A 19259-nucleotide genomic window follows, 5' to 3' on the forward strand; every position below is an offset into this window, starting at 1 on the left:
CTCAGAGAGGCCACTATTACACAATGTGCAAAGAGAGACCAGCTGAGGCACTCAGAGAGGCCACTATTACACAATGTGCAAAGCGAGACCAGCTGAGGCACTCAGAGAGGCCACTATTACACAATGTGCAAAGCGAGACCAGCTGAGGCACTCAGAGAGGCCACTATTACACAATGTGCAAAGCGAGACCAGCTGAGGCACTCAGAGAGGCCACTATTACACAATGTGCAAAGCGAGACCAGCTGAGGCACTCAGAGAGGCCACTATTACACAATGTGCAAAGCGAGACCAGCTGAGGCACTCAGAGAGGCCACTATTACACAATGTGCAAAGCGAGACCAGCTGAGGCACTCAGAGAGGCCACTATTACACAATGTGCAAAGAGAGACCAGCTGAGGCACTCAGAGAGGCCACTATTACACAATGTGCAAAGAGAGACCAGCTGAGGCACTCAGAGAGGCCACTATTACACAATGTGCAAAGCGAGACCAGCTGAGGCACTCAGAGAGGCCACTATTACACAATGTGCAAAGCGAGACCAGCTGAGGCACTCAGAGAGGCCACTATTACACAATGTGCAAAGAGAGACCAGCTGAGGCACTCAGAGAGGCCACTATTACACAATGTGCAAAGAGAGACCAGCTGAGGCACTCAGAGAGGCCACTATTACACAATGTGCAAAGCGAGACCAGCTGAGGCACTCAGAGAGGCCACTATTACACAATGTGCAAAGAGAGACCAGCTGAGGCACTCAGAGAGGCCACTATTACACAATGTGCAAAGCGAGACCAGCTGAGGCACTCAGAGAGGCCACTATTACACAATGTGCAAAGAGAGACCAGCTGAGGCACTCAGAGAGGCCACTATTACACAATGTGCAAAGCGAGACCAGCTGAGGCACTCAGAGAGGCCACTATTACACAATGTGCAAAGCGAGACCAGCTGAGGCACTCAGAGAGGCCACTATTACACAATGTGCAAAGCGAGACCAGCTGAGGCACTCAGAGAGGCCACTATTACACAATGTGCAAAGAGAGACCAGCTGAGGCACTCAGAGAGGCCACTATTACACAATGTGCAAAGAGAGACCAGCTGAGGCACTCAGAGAGGCCACTATTACACAATGTGCAAAGAGAGACCAGCTGAGGCACTCAGAGAGGCCACTATTACACAATGTGCAAAGAGAGACCAGCTGAGGCACTCAGAGAGGCCACTATTACACAATGTGCAAAGAGAGACCAGCTGAGGCACTCAGAGAGGCCACTATTACACAATGTGCAAAGAGAGACCAGCTGAGGCACTCAGAGAGGCCACTATTACACAATGTGCAAAGCGAGACCAGCTGAGGCACTCAGAGAGGCCACTATTACACAATGTGCAAAGAGAGACCAGCTGAGGCACTCAGAGAGGCCACTATTACACAATGTGCAAAGCGAGACCAGCTGAGGCACTCAGAGAGGCCACTATTACACAATGTGCAAAGCGAGACCAGCTGAGGCACTCAGAGAGGCCACTATTACACAATGTGCAAAGCGAGACCAGCTGAGGCACTCAGAGAGGCCACTATTACACAATGTGCAAAGCGAGACCAGCTGAGGCACTCAGAGAGGCCACTATTACACAATGTGCAAAGAGAGACCAGCTGAGGCACTCAGAGAGGCCACTATTACACAATGTGCAAAGAGAGACCAGCTGAGGCACTCAGAGAGGCCACTATTACACAATGTGCAAAGCGAGACCAGCTGAGGCACTCAGAGAGGCCACTATTACACAATGTGCAAAGCGAGACCAGCTGAGGCACTCAGAGAGGCCACTATTACACAATGTGCAAAGAGAGACCAGCTGAGGCACTCAGAGAGGCCACTATTACACAATGTGCAAAGAGAGACCAGCTGAGGCACTCAGAGAGGCCACTATTACACAATGTGCAAAGAGAGACCAATGACGTAAGGTACCAGGAGTAAAAACAAACCTTTTTATTCCTGCCCAATAACTTTTAAGAGCTAGATTTCCTCCTCCCGCCCCACAACTGGGTCAGGAAAGTCCTCGGACTGAAAGATGCCAGAAATGCAGAATACAAATCAAATAAACCACTAGAATGTAAACAGTTGAAAACCGGCGCAGCACAAAAGTTGCTTGTTCTTTAAATCCTCCGTTAACGAAAAGCATTCTGAAGAGTTACTGCCATTATTTTTATTGGCGCGGTTTAGACTATTCCTGCTGTGAAGTGCTGAATCCAAACGCATCTCTTTCTGTAATTGCCTGAAAAATACAGTTGTTTTTATTTATAATTTAAAAAACTACAAAAAATAAATTTACCTCTCACAAATCTGTGCAGCGTACAAAATAGACTGCCTCCTTGGTCATTTGCATACGTCGTTATTCATTCATCTTACCTCTGGACAGTGTTAATGCAATTACAAGGGAATGTTAAATATCTTAGCGCAAGTTGCCAGGAAGATATTAAACATTCCATTGTAATTCTCAATGTCGGGATCGGTAATATTGCACTCTTAATTAATGTAAGTGATTAGAACACACAACTTTATTTTTATTCCCCACCTCGTTTAGGTCTATCGGGCCTGTTTGATACTGGCCTGCATATGGCTGGTGGTAACACTACAGAAGCTTCCGTGATGAACTTTCTCTCTGCAATTGAATCTCGGACTGCCCAAGCCGCTTCATCAGGGACCACTCTCCTGCCGCAGTTCCGCGCTCCATCATGGCAGACAGGTAAAAATACGCTTTCATACAACAAAGGCTTTATAGTTAAGGGATGCTTGCGCGCGTTCCTTTTTAGGATCATGTACGTACTTATTTGAACGATGTACAATGCAAAGTAAACAAAGTGAAGTGCGCTAATATAGCAATAATAAATATAAAAGTATATATCTAAAACTAAAAAGTATAAAGTGAATAGAAGTCTAACTATTGCTTAAATAGATTTAATATGCAACTAATCATATAAAACTTGTGCTCAAGGTAAATGAGTGCAATGGCAAAGTGAAAAATTAAAAATGCGAATATATTAAGTGTTGGATCACATATAAAAAATTAAAATGGTGATGGTGGGAAAAAAAAGCTCTTAAAGACAGACCAGTCTGTGAATTAGGACAGAGGGAAAAAAAAATCACCCAGAATCCAATTGTCAAAATGCAATCAATTTACTACTGATGGATATAATGAAACAAATAAACATAATTAAACACAAGATAAAAGCACAATACAGAATAGTATATCTGTTTTAACCATCTAGTTACCAGTAGGTATTGGATTGAAACGGAGCAGGGACCACTGAAATGAAAAGGTTTGTTTTTTTTTGCAATTGTTCAGCAGAATTGGACCTCAGGAATTTCCGCTTTTAAAGCGGAATAAGTATTTGGGGAAAAACGCACATGCCTAATAATCCAGAGTAATTTGGGTGAATGTCAGAGGTCCAATTCTGCTTAACCATTGCAAAAAACTTTCATTTCAGGGGACCCTGCTCAGTTTCAATCTAATACGTACTGGTAACTAAATGGTTACAACAAATATATTGTCCTGTATTGTGCCTTTATTTTGTGTTTTATATTATGTTTTTTATTTGTTTAATTATATCTGTCATCAGTAAATTGATTTGCATATTGACAATTGGACAATACAAAGTAATAGATATTCCTGCCCAATATTTTGATTATAATCCATTTGGTTAGTCCGCCATTTTGTCTCTTTCCCTCCCGGAGCCCTAATTTTTCTAAAAAAAAATTGCGGGCTGGATATTTTATTTTCATTTATACTTCGTGAACAAAACAAATGAGATATTTTCTCACCATCGTACCAAACACACATGTATAAGTCTAGTGACTCGTGCTGCTGTACAGAACATGTATGTATTTGTAGAGCGCCATCCATGTACATAGTGCTTAACAGCAGTAACACATGTGACCTAATGAAACATAATGGGAAGAAACGCTTCAGACCTCAAATTAAACAATAGGAAAAATGTCCCCTGCCCTGAGGAGCTTACAATCGAAGGATATAAATGTAATTAACTCTCTACTGAACCAATGTCCTCATTTGTAGGTGCTGAACACAAGCTTTCTAGGCCACAAAAAAAATCATTCTTCAAAACCATCATTAATTGTCTTGCATAGAAACTTGCATTCTAACTTTTATATTAAATGGAGTAGTGTAAAAGCTATTAATTACACATGAATGCGTTACGTTTGTATATTTATTTACCTGTGTTTTTATATATACTTTTTATCATGCACGTTAAGATGATTTGTCTTGACATCCTTTCCACTTTTTTAGCTGGTGCTGGGTAGCAGCGCTAAGTATTCTGTACCATGAGAACCCATTCTAACTTTGTGTTGCACTTTCAGGCATGCATTCCTCGACAGCAGCAGAACTGTTTGTTACCGGAGCATTGCAAACATCTGGAACGTTTCCAACATCTGCGCTCTCAGCCTATCAGCACCCAAATACATTTAGCTCTAGGAACTTTGCCACTACCCCATCTTTAAGCCTTCAAGATGGAACTTTCAGTGCTGCAACAAACGGTCTGCTTTCTCCCCATGACTCCCTACTGCAGCTCAAGTCATCACAGACACCAACCGCTTTGACATTCGAACGTCTTGGCGGCGCTGTTTTAAGTACCAGCATCCCACAATCTTCAACATATCGATCTGCTCAAGAGTCGGCACCCCATCTCTTGCAGCCCCAGTTCAAGTACATCAGTCTTCACTGGTTCCACCGCCTCCATCGAAAGAGCACTCCAGAGGGAATGTAGTGTTATTAAACACCATCAGAGGCCTTCAAGTACACAGTCTGTTCAGGCGCAACTATCTGGTACTCAGCATTCCTTACAGAGTTATTTAACAAGTGCAAGTGGAGTTGCTTTGCAGGATGCATCAAGACAGTCTGCTCTATTATGTGCTCCACTCGGAGCTCTTACTCAGGTGAGCAATGGTGGACCAGTGCAGAAAACCTCTCAAGTTTCAGTGGAACTATCTCAATCTTACCCATCTGTCATACCATCTCCTGGTTATCCTCCTTCTTCTACAAAGGCAAAAAACTGCCCGACCAAGGCACCTCCACGGTCATCAAAGACCCCCAAATCTCAGAGTGTAGTTTCCCCTGGACATACCCAAAGTTACACCAAGTCTTCACAGAACCAGAGTTCTGTAATTTCAAGCCAAACACAAGCCTATTCCACCGCACAGTTACCTAGTCTTCTGTCTGTAAGCCAATCCCCGAACTATGTTTCAACACAGTCACCAAATTTGCCATCTGTCAGTCAATCACAAGTCTTCTCTACAATCAAATCGGAGAAGCTGCCTCCGTTGTACAAACCGCTGACCACGTTCTCTAGCCAATCACAGACCATAACCTCTGGCAGTCGTACACTAAGTTACTCATCGGATCAGCCACTTGCCCTATCTTCAGTTTCAAGTGAGAACTACTCTGATCAAACAAGAGATTTGTCTTCAGCTAACCAGTCTCAAAGTTATACTTCCAGTAACACTCAGGGTTTAACTCCAGTTAGTCAATCACAGGTTAGCTATTCATCTCAATCACAAGTAATGTCACCAGTAAGTCCTTCAGAAAGTTATGCTTCAGGACAAAACCTACCACTGTCGTCTCCATCGCTTCCATTTTCTGCTTCCTCACGCGTTCAGAATTTGTCTGCTTCAAGTCCAACCCAGAATTATATTTCTATACATTCATCCCAGGGTACACAAGGTTCAACTTCACCGCAGTCTCAAAAGTTTTTGCCAACTGTTCAGTCGCCCTTTGCATCGCCAGCTCATTCACAAACATTGCAGAATAGAACCTCTGCAGACTCCAAGTCCTACGTCAAAAGGAAATCTGAAGCCAACTTGTATGCTTCAGTAAAACAAGAAGAGAAGTTTCCGATTCAGGATTTACAGGCATTACAGCAGCAGTCTTCTCTTGAATCCTCTACCCAAGGACTAAGCGATAGTGAAATAAATGTACATGAAACGGCCTACAGTGTTTCGAAGGGTGACGACCGATATTCTCAAAGTGTTATCAAAAGCAATTCCCGGCTGGAGGATCAGGTTCTTGGTCTTCAAGGATCAAAAAAAAATGAGCGAATGATCAGTCCTGGGACGCACATGACCCAACATGTTGGCCATATCAATAATTCATCTGGGCATGATGCTAAAAAGGCAGCGGACTTGATACAGTCCACGCAAGTAAGCGCTAAAGATCTAAGTCAACATGCCATGTTGCAAAAGGTGCACGAAACGAAGTTGCAGGAACAGTCGAGTTTATCCCCACAGATTCAGGCTCATGCGTTAAGGCATTCGCAGCACCTGCAATTACCAGGTGCACAGGTGCTGCTGGATTCTGGCTGTGACTTGCAATTGTTTCAGCAGTCTATTTTACAGCCAAATTTGGGACAAGCAAAGACCTCTGCGTCAATGCAACGAATTCATAGTCCTCACCAGTTCCTTCAAATGGACGGGCATATTATTCAAAGCAACGGAGCTCAGTCTCAACAATCGCTACACTCTCAAGTTTCTGAAGGTATTAAAATGGACACCTCGGAAGGGAAACATTTGCAGCCACATTTGACAGCAAAAGATCATTTCAGCCAGAGAAGTAGGCTTGATTCGAAGAATCAGTTTGACGCTCTCAATCCGATGTGTTTCACAGAGTCCATGCTGCTCAGTGATGAAAGGAACTTTTTGTCTCATGTTGATGACATTTTAGCAGCTACAGCAGCTCATGAGTTTGCCAAGTCTTCTAGCGAAGAGAATCAGTCTGTCAAAAATAGCGAGGATTCAAAGTCCCGCTTCCAGTCTATCAATGTTAGGCACGTGTCCCCAAACTTTACTTCCACAAAGCAGCAAGACCTAAACAATATTTCATTAAATGGTGGCCAAATGGCAATAAATCTTTCTGCAGCGCAGTCCAAAAATGTAAGTCTTGATCAAGCGCGTATTCAGCCTTTAGAGCAAGACTTATCAAGTGGAATGGGTTCACCAGTGCTTGGTCCTGGCCAAGATGAGCAAGAGAAGAGTTCTGAAATCATTAAGAAGCATTCTAATACTAGCCAGGACTCTAAAGATGGTAACGATGTCACAGATCACCGCAGTTTAAGGGATTCAGAATTTATGTCCAGTAGCAAGAGTCTCAGTGGAGAGAGTGCTGCCTCGGAAGGGGATTTTCTCATGGGTGCTGATGACGGTGGAGCAGCTGTTCAAGGACAGCATCTACAAAAAAATGATCCTCATACTAGTGGCCACACAGAAGATGACTGCCAAGACCTAGCACACGATGGCCTTCAAAAGATCAAAGGAAAAGACCAGATGCCGATGAAACATTTTTCAGAAGATGAAAATGCGAATCTGAAGCACATGAAACGTAACTTGCAAATGAAACGCCCCATTCCCAAGGGACCTGATGTATGTATGCAATACTCCTCACATGTTTCTGAAGGCTATTATGATACTTACCAGCACCAGGAAAGGATGAGGCAAAAAATAAAGGAAGTAGAAGAGAAACAGCCAGAAGTCAAGACCGGTTTCATTGCATCTTTCTTAGACTTCCTAAAAACTGGACCCAAGCAGCAGTTTCTAGCTCCTGCTGTGCGTGTGCCCAACCGGAACAGGCGGCCATGTACCCCAGTAATAAGGCCACCATGCCCTAGTCCCCAGCCTCCGGCTGTGGCAGCTCCTTCTCCTGAGCTTGGCAGCACGAGCCCTCCCAAAAAAGCAGAAGAGGAGTTTAAGAAGAACCTGGAGGCCCTGCCTTCCTTCTCTTCTGATGACGATGATTCTGTGGGAGGCAACCATGATCTTCAGAAGAGCATATCCACCGCGCTATCTGCTCTGGATGAGACTTCAGATAAAAAGAACAAAGCAGGTACAAGTAGCCCTTTTCTACAGCAGCTGGTCAGGTCAGCCTTCTTTTATTTCTGTTTGGTGTCAACGCCAAAAATGCTAGGATGTTCTCTCTATTCTAAGCATCTTTTATTACAGTTTGTGAAGGATACAGGGCATTCAAAGCAGCTAGTGGGTAAACTGATGTAAATAGGGACAACAGCCAAGTGGCTTTTTGGGAAAATGTTTCACGTTTGAACAGGGTAGATGTACATTGCATTTATTTATATTATTCTATTAACTTTAAGATGGGTTTGCAAAAATAAACTACTACAGTGCTATTAAGCCATTTTGAATCCAGAGGTTGTGGTACTTAAGAAAAGTATTATGTAATGATTTTTCCTCTACAAATGAACACCTTTTTATGGACGAGCATGAGTGTTTTGGTCCATCTAACAGTGTAACGTAAGGCATTCCTTCACCTGCTGCCCCCCACACCCCTCTCCTCATTGCAGTTGTGGCCATTGCTGCTGCATGTAGCAGTTTGTACATTGTTCCCTCGGCTGCTTTATGCCACCGTGCTGATCAGTGCACCCATGCCCCTCTCCTGTGCTAATCACTGCTCAGTGCGAGGAGCAGGACAGCATTAATCAGCAAACTGGCATTAAACAGCTGCCCGAGGGGGGGCAGGGACAAACTCCTACTCGTGGGAGTAACGTGCAGCTCAATTAGAGGGCCCCAGCACTAGATCATGTTGCCACCACTGACTCAAGGCAAGAAAATAAATACAGAAGAAATCTTCAGCCTCAAGCGAGAGGTTTTCCAGAAAATAAAATAATTACAGAACAGGAGAGATGAATGACATGCTTCTACGTTACAGAAAATATCCGTTTTGCAATAGCCATACTGTAGCTTGTGTGGGTGGGTTTCATTTGTTTTGCACTGGCATTTGGGGTTCTTTGTAGCTGGTTGCTTGTGGGAATAGAGCAGGTAAGATACCCAATTATAAAGAATTGTTTGGATGCTGACGATCTACATGCATGGTGTATTCACCATTACTTTAACTTTATGAAGCTACTCCACAGTCTTGTGAGCTAGAGCTATAATGATATAAAAAAAGATGTGGATGCCCGCGTTTGTAATCGATATTGTAACAAACTTTTTCAATCGGTTAAAAGCCTGTTGCAATATAAAAGTTGAGAAATGGAGCAGGGTGGTCAAAAAAGGAGCTGAAGTCTTTTGTCTGAAGTATGGCTCTTTTTTGCCACTTCTTTTTGAAGGTACTATTCATATCACTTCCATGTGCTACTCCTAACATGCTCTTCCCTAATCCTGTGCTGTGTTGTACTGGTAATGTTATTCCGTTACAGCCATTTCCAACCCAGTGTTTTGGCTGCTTGCTTGCTACACTCGCACATTTCTAAGGATCCGGATTCCTTGGCATCCTTGCGTTAGTTACACAGCTGCACCTGGCCCCGTGGCTTCAACGTGTTAGGTGTTTTCTTTATATACTATGAGAGTAAAAAACACACGAATGTTGATGGTCGCTGGTATAATACACAAGAAGTGGTTATAGATCTGCTTTAAAAGGTCATGTTAATCCTTTTAGAGCCTGAAGCCCACAGCATATTAGAGTAGAACAGGGGTGCTCAAGTCGTCGCCCACCCTCCCCCCCTCCCCAACAGATAAGGTGTTCAGGATATCCCTGCTTCAGCACAGGTGGTTCAATCAGAGGCTGTCAAAGACTGAGCCTCTGATTGAACCACCTGTCCTGAACACCCAACCTGTTGGTGACTCTTTGTGACTGTAGTTGGTTACCCCTGGAGAAATGCATGGCAGGCCTGTCCTTGAAAGGTGAAACTTTTCTGTTTACCTTCTGTGAACATGTTGAAATAAACTGTAGTGTAGTGTGTTTAAAGTGGGGGTTTTTTTTTTTTTTTGTTATCGTCTAACAGAATCTGACAAGGCAGCAGCTTTGGTAAAACAAGAGTCCTCTCCTGCTTCTTCCCCAATGAATGCTCAAGAGAAATCCAAAGCATCAGATTCTCATAAAGCTGCTCAGCCTGAGACCTCCCAATGTGAGCTGCTGGCCAAGTCACAAGATGATATTGCAATTGAAGGCTTCACAGACGAGGAAAACTCTGAAAGTGGAGGAGAGGGAATTTACAGGGAGCGAGACGAGTTTGTGGTGAAGATTGAAGACATAGACTCTCTAAAGGTAATGTTTCCATTCCCATATAACATTAAAACTGTATGGGGTTTTTGTAATCCCTTGGTCTACTTTGGGACAATTGTGTGCATCAGTGAGCTGTAATATGGTCCCAATATATAAGAACGCAGTTTCCGGCTGGGTGCTTCATGGGGGGGTGACGTTTGCCTGGCTTGTATGGTGTTTGACCGATGGTTTTGTCAGTAAGCAGCGCCTACTGTTCTATTACAAAATCATTCAAGATCTTTTAAAAAGAAATTAAAATCGACACGCGCTGGCCAAATCTTTTCATTCTAAATTTACATTTTTGAGTAGTTTTGTTCTTTCGAGGTTCTTTCCTGCTGCTGATGAGCTGGAGGTCTTGAGTGGCCCGTGACAACCTGTAGGATCAAAGATTTCAAAAGATTATGAATGGGTTTGTGGGTCTAATAGGTTTAGTGAAAAATAGAAATCCTATATAAAGAATTGCATGTGGATTATATGGGACTCTGGGAGGTTCACTGCATTTTGAAGCCTTGCTCTTGTTTTCTGAAGCTTGACAATTATGGTTCGGGATGACGCTTGTCTTATGAGCCGCTCGCATTTTTGTATTCTAGGAGGCATTACGTGCTGGAAAAGAACCCCCTGCTATTTGGAAAGTGCAAAAGGCTTTGCTGCAGAAGTTTGTCCCCGAAGTACGAGATGAACAGAGGGAGTTTGCTGCAACGAACAGCGTAAGTAAAGTAGTTACATGGCATAGAACATTGTAGGATTAATATATGCAAGTAAGTTGTGCTCCTTCCTAAATCAAATCAAACCGTAAATATTTTATGAATTGCTAAAAACATTTGTAGTCTTGCTCTTTTTAAATCGCGGCCCAAAAGGACAAAACGGCATTCAGTGGATTCCACGGATACTGCATCTTGCTTGATCAAGACTGGGCCCCTACTAGAACAAAGGTTCTCGGGAATCCATGTAATAAAATGGCTAGGAAGCCAAGTGACACACCCTCTAAGGGTCACTACCTGGAATCCGTGTCTGCAGCACGCAACCACTGTATGACGTGAGAATGGGCTAAAGGAGGTAGATTTGGGGATCTATGGAAAACATGACGGCCATGTTCTGGGGAAATCATTGTAATGGCTTCTAAATTAGAATACACCATTGTGTTATCCGATGCCTGTGTATAAAGGTTTTTGTATTTTTAAAGTATTCTATATATACTGAACATGTAAGCAGAGTAGTGGACCTGGTAATGAATTAAAACTGCTGTGTCCCTTAATGTGTGTTTTGTTTGTATTTTTTTGTTTGTTCCCATTTTGTGTAGTACCTTGGATACTTCGGTGATGCAAAAACAAAGTATAAGCGAGTATACGTGAAGTTTATTGAGAACGCGAATAAAAAGGAGTACGTGAGAGTTTGTTCACGAAAGCCTAGAAGCAAAACTGCACCTCTTGTAAGGTACTTGTATTTACTATTAATTAGAGCTGCGGTTAGCGCGTCGTTTAATTTCATGTTGCCTAGGTCCCAGTGTTGGTTGGCTCTCTGCTCTTGGGGAAAGCACAGCCGACGGGTTCTAATAAAGTGGCTTATTGTATGGGCTCCAGGAGGCTGATTGTATCGCTATTGGCCAAGACTCCCATTGACTTGAAAGTGGTTCATTTACAAGATGCATTTCAAGTGTTTTTTGTGTAGATTCCGTTACACGGTCATTTGTTTTATTTTGGTCCTTGGAGAGAATGCTTCTTTTTAAGACGTGTTGGCATCAAAACATTATTATTTTTCAACAGAACTTCTCATACAAAGGTCAGTGGGACCCACAAAGTGGCCGAAACGCCTCCACCAAAATTTGTACCGGCAAAGGTCGCACCTGTGAAACCCAAAGCCAAGCAGCCAAAGACGAGGGCTGAGCCTCCACCAAAGAAGAGGAAGCAGTGGAAGGAGGAGTTCTCATCTTCCCAATCTGATTCGTCTCCAGACATTGAAAGCGATGAGGAAGGTGAGCTTACTTCTCAACAAGTGCAGGACCTTGAGATACTAGGACAATTACAACACACTCTAAAGCTACTCCTACTAGGCCTTCTAGAATGTAGTTTAGTTATAGTAGCTGTGTACTTGAGAAAACCTATGAGGTTTCATAAGCTCTATACCCTATAAGATAATATATAAAGAATCTGAATGTTGGTCCCTGAAAAAGGTAACCTGCAACTAAATGATATCCACTAATCCCCATTGCCGAGCCCTAATGTACTCTAAACCGTCCTAAGATCTTACTGTCAATATTTCATGCCGGGATGCAGATTTTGAATATAGTTCCTTTTTTTCCCCCTTGAATAATGCAAGTTCTCGACGCTTGAAACCTATAGAGATGTGAGGGGGGAGGGGAGGGGAGGGGGGAGATGAACCCTAAACAACTACAAATGGGAAAAAAGCCAACTACTGTAAACACCCCCCCTCCTCCCCCGGCAGTTAAGCGCTGAGTAATGCAGACGCACGCAAACTTATTTATTGCTGCGTCCCCCCCTGCTTGCTCCTCCCTGTTCTGAGCCCCCCCCCTCTACCTCGCGCCAGGTGACTCGCAGCGTCATTTGACGCGTGAGTCCCCTTCACATGACCCCGCAGTGTCATTTGACGTCGCGTTGCCATGGACACGAGTGACGCTGGCAGAGTCCAGATAAGATCTAGAGTTGCAGGGGCCTGACGCGATCCCCCGGTATTTAATTTAAATGCCTCGGGAAGAGCGTGGCAACTGCCTGCGCCCCCCCCAGACAAATTCAGTGCCCCCCTGGGGGAGGCACCCCCCACTTTGCTGCAGCAGTGCGCAATGTAAGAAATAATTCATAACACAAATAGGTAATTACACTAACGACCCACTCCCAAGATGATTGACATATATAGAAACCAATCACAGTCAAAGTATGTTGGCACACCTCATACACCTTGTATTGCGCTATGCCTGTTTTTGCGGCTGTAGAGATGTCGGACAGTTCAATTTTGAATGAAGATCTGTTTAATAAGGTATAATGGGGGGTGCAGCTTCAGTTAAGTATACGTTTTTTATTTCTCTTGACTACATCTTAAAGTTTTTCTTCACTGCAATGTTTGTGTTTTTTTTGTAGAGTTTGAGCCCCCGCCACCACCACCTATTATCACTCGCTTCCTGAACACGAGAGCCATGAAAGAAACCTTCAAAGGTTACATTGAGCTACTTGTTGGCATTGCGTTGGACAGTGATATGATGCAAATCTTGGAAAAGGAAAATGGTATGCACTGCTTGCCTACCGCTGATTTATCATTTAATGTGTGTAATTCGGGAGTTCTCAATAATCCCCCAACAGCTCAGGTTTTTGAGGATATACCAGCTTCAGCACAGGTGGCTCAATCAGTGGCTCAGTCGAAGCTGGGATATCCTCAAAACCTGACCTCTTGGGGGGTTAATGAGGACTGGTGTAACTGGTTAGATCAAATCGATGCCTCGGTCAGACATGACCCGTCTCTAATCTCACATTGGCTATGGTCTCTACGCGAGTTAATTAGCATCAGAGGGATAACCTGTGAAGAGCTCTGATTGGAGACGGGGACTCCATCGCTGCAGACGGTGGCGTAATAAACCGCGCATGCTGCGTCAAGCCACAACCGCAGGAACAGGGTCCCCTTTTGGGAAGCGACATGGCAGCCATGCTTTCTAACCCTTTTGCTTTTTCAGATGATGTTCTTCTGCCACACATGAGAAAGATTGAAGGCATGTTAACCGAGAACAGAAAACGACTACTTACAAAATTACAATTGGATCAGTCGCTAAAGGTATAAACAATACTTAATCTATTACAGAAGCTTAATGTTACTTCTGTTGCACGGGAAAAGCATTCTCTATAAATGCGTGTCATTCAAGGACACTGGAATCTTACCTTTTTTTTTTTTTTTCAATTTTTTTTTTATTGTTTTAGAGAGACATAACAAATGTATAGTCTTGGAATACATGTGATGTTTTAACAGTGTCACTTGTCCATACAACAAAGGGCATTAACAGTTCGTCATCATTACTGAAATAAAATAGTTGCTATAACACTTTTTTTGAATAAGTGTGGTCTGTCTTCCTATTTTTGGTTGTGTTAGGGAAGCAGCCGCTTCCGTAAGCGTCTCTCATGGGCTTAACAAAGGAAAGAGAAGAACGTAGAAAAGAAGAAAAAGAAGGGTGGGAGGGGTGGAAGGGGGGGGGGGTAGGACGAGCCCATTTGTCTGGAATCTTACCTTTTAATTACAGGGACTGGAGTTGAGCACCCGATTTATCCATTTTCATACTCCTTCTATAAAACAGTCCTGAAAATATATTTTGGGTGCCATAGAAATAGTTCATATTCTGGCAATGGAAAGTACAAGATTAGTGTAATTTCTAATATTTATTTTGTCATATTCCAAAAGATAGCAGCTTCAATTCTAGTTCACACAGACTACCTCCCTCAATACCTCCGTAAGTTTTTATTTTTGCGCATCCTGTCTGGTTTGCTCGTGTCCTTTTTGATACCAGTCACTTCCTGTGTGACGGTGTCATTTGTTCCCCAGATTAAGTGCAACAAACCATACCCCAACTCATCTGTTGCCAGAAATAGGCACGTCTTCCTTCTTCATACTATATCTTTTTGTTTTTATCAGAATGCCTTGGAGAACTTCCCTGATTTCACAGTAGCCTCTCGCGATACAAGAGGCAGAAGTGGAGCAGCTACTAGTTGCAAAATTAAGATGTCCGGCAAGTGGTATAACAAGAAATCAATGCGGCCCGCCAAAACCGCAGCAAAACCACCACAGGTATGTGCCTTATACACGGGTGCTCCAGTCCCCCATACACACACACACACCAGGTTTTAAGGATATCCCTGCTTCAGCGCAGGTGGCTCAGTCTTAGACTCTGATTAAACCACCTGTGCTGAAGCTGGGATATCCTTAAAACCGGACCTGCTTGGGGGGGAGGGGTTGGGTTTGAGGACTGGAGTTGAGCGCCCCTGTGTTAATATGTAGGAACCTTTGCAGAGCGACAGACAGGGATCCTTACAAACACGGCTTGTGCTGCTTCTAAAGACGGTCCTCAATTGACAAGCATTTTACAATCTATATCTATGGCCTGTGACAGTCCATACATGCTTGGTTCTATATAAAATGTCTGAATTCTGCAACCGTAGTTTTTCTGAACTCTTCCGATACACTCCTTCAGAAACCCATCTGAATAAGGAACTTCTACAATCTCAAATATTAGTAAAACATTAGCAATACAGATTTCCAGATATACAGGAAAGCAAAATGTATTAACTCTGGTGTACTTGGGATGGGGGTGGGGTTCTCTCAGGAGAACATCAATGTGTCTCCATATAATGGATATATCATTATCATATTCCTGGGTGATATTGATCTCAAAGTCTTATTAAAATGCTACGTACATTACAAGACCTATTTTCAAAGGATGTTTTATTGTAACAGGAGTTCACTGTCACGCCAGAAAAATCGCAGATGTGTTCGCTGTTTCACTCGCTCCACCATTACAAGTACCACATGTATCTCATATGCAAAGACGAGGTATGTATGTTACATTAGTATTATATTTTTCGCCACTTTTGGGCGCCATTTTTCCTACTGCCCCAGAAAATGGACTTGCTGCATAATGCACTGAAAAGTTTGGCACGGTGGTATTTTTTTTAAATGTTTTTTTCTTTGGCTTACAGGTTGCGATACTGTGTAATGAAGCAGCATGAGGGCTACATGCGAGTTTTTGAGACCTCATAAGTCCCATGCACGGTCTGAAAAAGACGTGGGGTCTCAAACTTATGTACCTAATTTGTCAATTACAGGCAGTCCTCAGGTATCCGACACAATGGTTTAATGTAAATGGTGTTGGATAGCGAAACGTTGTAAAGCGAAACACGTTTTCCCATAGGAACACTGTTTAAATTAAAGGTTCCGTTCCTGAAGGCATTTTTAATGCTAAAATACACAAAATATGTTACGCAGACAATAAGATATGCAGCACACACATAAATTATATACTGTATTATATATAATATTATATATTATATACACATAAACAACTTTGCAAAGCGTCGTAAGAGCGTTGGATAAGCCGTTTTGGCGTTGTAAAAATTACCATAGGTACGCATTGCATAGCGTTGGATAAGCCATTCGTTGTAAAACGAGGGCTGCCTGTAAATGGTATCGCAACCTTGCTATTTTTCACTAGTGCTAAATGCTTGTGTGCAGGTCAACGGCTCAACTGTAGGGAGCAGTATTGTGTCAAAGAACAGATTACTGTATACTCAGGCACTCGGCAAAAGAAAATGTATAATCTGATCCTGCCACTTAATTACCATTCAGAAACATCCCTTCTTTCCCTTTACCGAATATTGGAGAATTTAAGTGATTAGTTTGCATTTTCTTTCTATGATTGTAAAGGTCATACACACTCCCCCCCTTCTTCTCCCCCCCCCCCTAAAAAGTACGATTATATTTAAGTTGTCTGTCTCTTAACAGTGAACTTGTTTGGTGGCTGTTCCTTGTGACCTGGTTTATTCAGCTCGGTTGTTAAAAACATTTAGATGGCAAGTTCTTCTGAAAGGATTTATTGTGCCTATAAATGACTTGTACAGGCTCCTAAATAATCAATTGTTTTCATATAAATTACCAAACCGCACTGGCACTGTTAATTATAACTGGTGCTAAGGCCCTTGCCCATCAGGTGAAATACACACACATAGGAGGGACATTGAGATCAGAGCAGCACTCAAAACCTTTTACCTCATTAGTTGGAAAAAAATAATTTATCACCCAAAAAAAAAAAGTACATTTACAAAAAAGTAATATAATCAAAGCAAATAAATTAGAATTTTTTTTTTTTTAAATCAAATTGGCAAGTTTCAAAATAGGTGCCTAATCACCCCAAGGATTTCAAAAGCAACCTTGCTTCTCTGCCCTTCCTCAGGAAAGGGCAAGGAAGCCCTGAAACACGAGTGTTGCCTTGGGGTGACTAGCCACCTCTTTATTTATAAACTTGCCATTAGGCTTTTCTTTTCAGTTATTTGCCGTGATTATACTGGAGTTTTTTTTTTTTTTTTATTATTTTTTAATGTAAATTTACTTTGTGGCATTTTTATTTATTTATTTATTTCATTTTTTCCCCCCATCACTAAATTTTTCGATCGGTTGTTCCTGTCACACACGGCTTTGTCTGACCCAGCTTCTGTTTGTTCATCCTCCAGGTTTCCTCTGTTCAGAAAGCAAACCGGGACCTGCCACAAGAGGAGCTCGTCCACCACTGCTTGAAAAACATGAAATGGGTGGAGGATCTCTTCGAGAAATTTGGCGAACTTTTGAGTTGCGTGCCACCGACCTGTTCCTAAATCTCATCCTTACCTTGCTCTCCTTGCTGTAAACCTCCCTCCTCCCCCCCTCCCTCTGACAGCACTAACATACAGAAACAGGAAGCTAGACCTGCTCACATCACTTCTAACATGCCAGGCTTTTATCAGTAGACATTGCTAATGAATGTGTAGCTTGGTTTCCTGCATTTGAGGAAGCTGTGCTGACCAGAATGAGCCCACTTAATGCCTGGGCTGCAGGCAGTGCGTTTTTATCCTGGCCATTTCTTATGAAAAAAAATTTTTTGTTTTTGTTTTTTTTTTAGTAAACTATTGGGAAATGCTTTATTTTTATTTTAAAGGAAACCTGTGGTTTTGTTTTTTATGTTTGTTTTTTTTTTTTTTGCATAATGATACAGCATGCACTAAATATAGAATGACTTTCTTTGACTATAGAGATGACACTTAAGATGCTTTACTACAGTTTTTTCCATCCCTGTATAAACTCCCTTCCATTCCCCCCCCCCCCCTTGAAAGGTTAAAGGTGGAGGAGGTACAAGAACAATATTTGCATTTATAACGGTCAAACCACCACATTCAGAATATTGTACATTTTGTAAAACAGAGCTGGCGGGACATCACTTAAGATAACCACCATCCTTTAAATCGTAGAAATCGTTCGGCTTTATGGACTCCTTTTACAGTTTATTGTCCAGGAGACTGGGCACGGAGTTGGTGCAATCCTATGACTGCTTTTTTTTTTTTTTTTTTTTTTTTGTGTCAAATTATATTGTAATGGAAAAAAAATGACCTTGACTATTTTCCCTGTTTTGAAGAAAACTATTTTCCTTTATACTGTTTTTTTCTTTAAAAAAAAAAAAACAAAAAAAAAAAAAAATCAATTGTACATTTTATCTCACTAATAGTTGTATTTTTCACAAAGAAAATATTGTGGTTAAAATTATGTTTCATGGATCTTTGTAATACACTTTCCATTGTTTTCAGTAAATCTTATTCATTTACATGTTGATTTTACATTGTATGCAATATATCTTGAGCTAGGCTTCCCCGCCTAGATGTCGGCTACGGTGTCAACCTGCAAAAATACCTAGCCAGTTACCTTTTCTTTTAAATGTAGTTGTGTTAGACACTGCAACCATATTCTGATCCTTGGAAATAAATTCCTTACTAAAACTTGCACTTGATTTTAACCGAGTCGTTTAGCTAAATAGCTACTGTTTTTTAATTTCTCCGTGCTAACGAAGGATTTAACATTGCATGTGAGTTGGGCTAAACGTAACTTTTATAAGGTTCTTTTCCTGAGATTTTGAGGCAAGTCGGATATCAATAATTTCTCCCCTGTAACTTATTCCAGGCCTGCAAGTGTCATTGATTTAAAGGCAATAGAGATGATCAATTATGTTCCATGCATATGTTCATTCATTTTGCACATTTCATATTAAAGTCATTTATGCAGCTGCAAGCGAATAGAATTGCCTTTCACACAACGAACGTGGAACCTCCAACTATAAAACATATTGGGTCTGTGGGACAGTTAATAGTATGTGCTTACGCCAGGGATTTTCAGGATATGGACAAAAAACAAAAGAACAAGACGCACATAGTGTAGTATAGTAAAAAATGTGACTTTATGGTTAAAAGTAAATAATTCTGCGTACATCAAGTAAGGATAAACAAGCAGTTGGTATATTGGTTTACCACACCAGGAGATGACACTGTGCGACGCCCTCGGATGGATCTCGGCATGCAATGGGTCTGGAGTCGTCTCATCTGTCCCTTACAGCGTCCTCCGTTTATGGGTAGTGTGGATATGTCCCTTGTAGAGAGAGCCCCACAGCACACAGCTCACAGGATGGAAAAAGAGCCGCTGGAATCAGC

General features: G+C 42.2%; 1 protein-coding gene across 1 annotated transcript in view; it reads left to right on the forward strand.

The window, feature by feature from the left end:
• The window catches only part of QSER1 (glutamine and serine rich 1), a 50051-nt gene extending 31208 nt beyond the window's left edge, over nucleotides 1–18843 (forward strand). The window contains 12 exon segments of the mRNA XM_075567362.1: nucleotides 2572–2733; nucleotides 4365–4707; nucleotides 4709–7875; nucleotides 9788–10050; nucleotides 10638–10754; nucleotides 11348–11481; nucleotides 11811–12019; nucleotides 13140–13283; nucleotides 13727–13824; nucleotides 14674–14826; nucleotides 15493–15588; nucleotides 17262–18843. Of these exon segments, the coding sequence (XP_075423477.1) occupies nucleotides 2572–2733; nucleotides 4365–4707; nucleotides 4709–7875; nucleotides 9788–10050; nucleotides 10638–10754; nucleotides 11348–11481; nucleotides 11811–12019; nucleotides 13140–13283; nucleotides 13727–13824; nucleotides 14674–14826; nucleotides 15493–15588; nucleotides 17262–17402 (5027 nt within the window). The 3' untranslated portion in view covers nucleotides 17403–18843.
• Nucleotides 18844–19259: the final 416 nt, after the last annotated feature.

The sequence above is a fragment of the Ascaphus truei genome, chromosome 12 (genome assembly GCF_040206685.1).
Source record: "Ascaphus truei isolate aAscTru1 chromosome 12, aAscTru1.hap1, whole genome shotgun sequence".
NCBI lineage: Eukaryota > Metazoa > Chordata > Amphibia > Anura > Ascaphidae > Ascaphus > Ascaphus truei.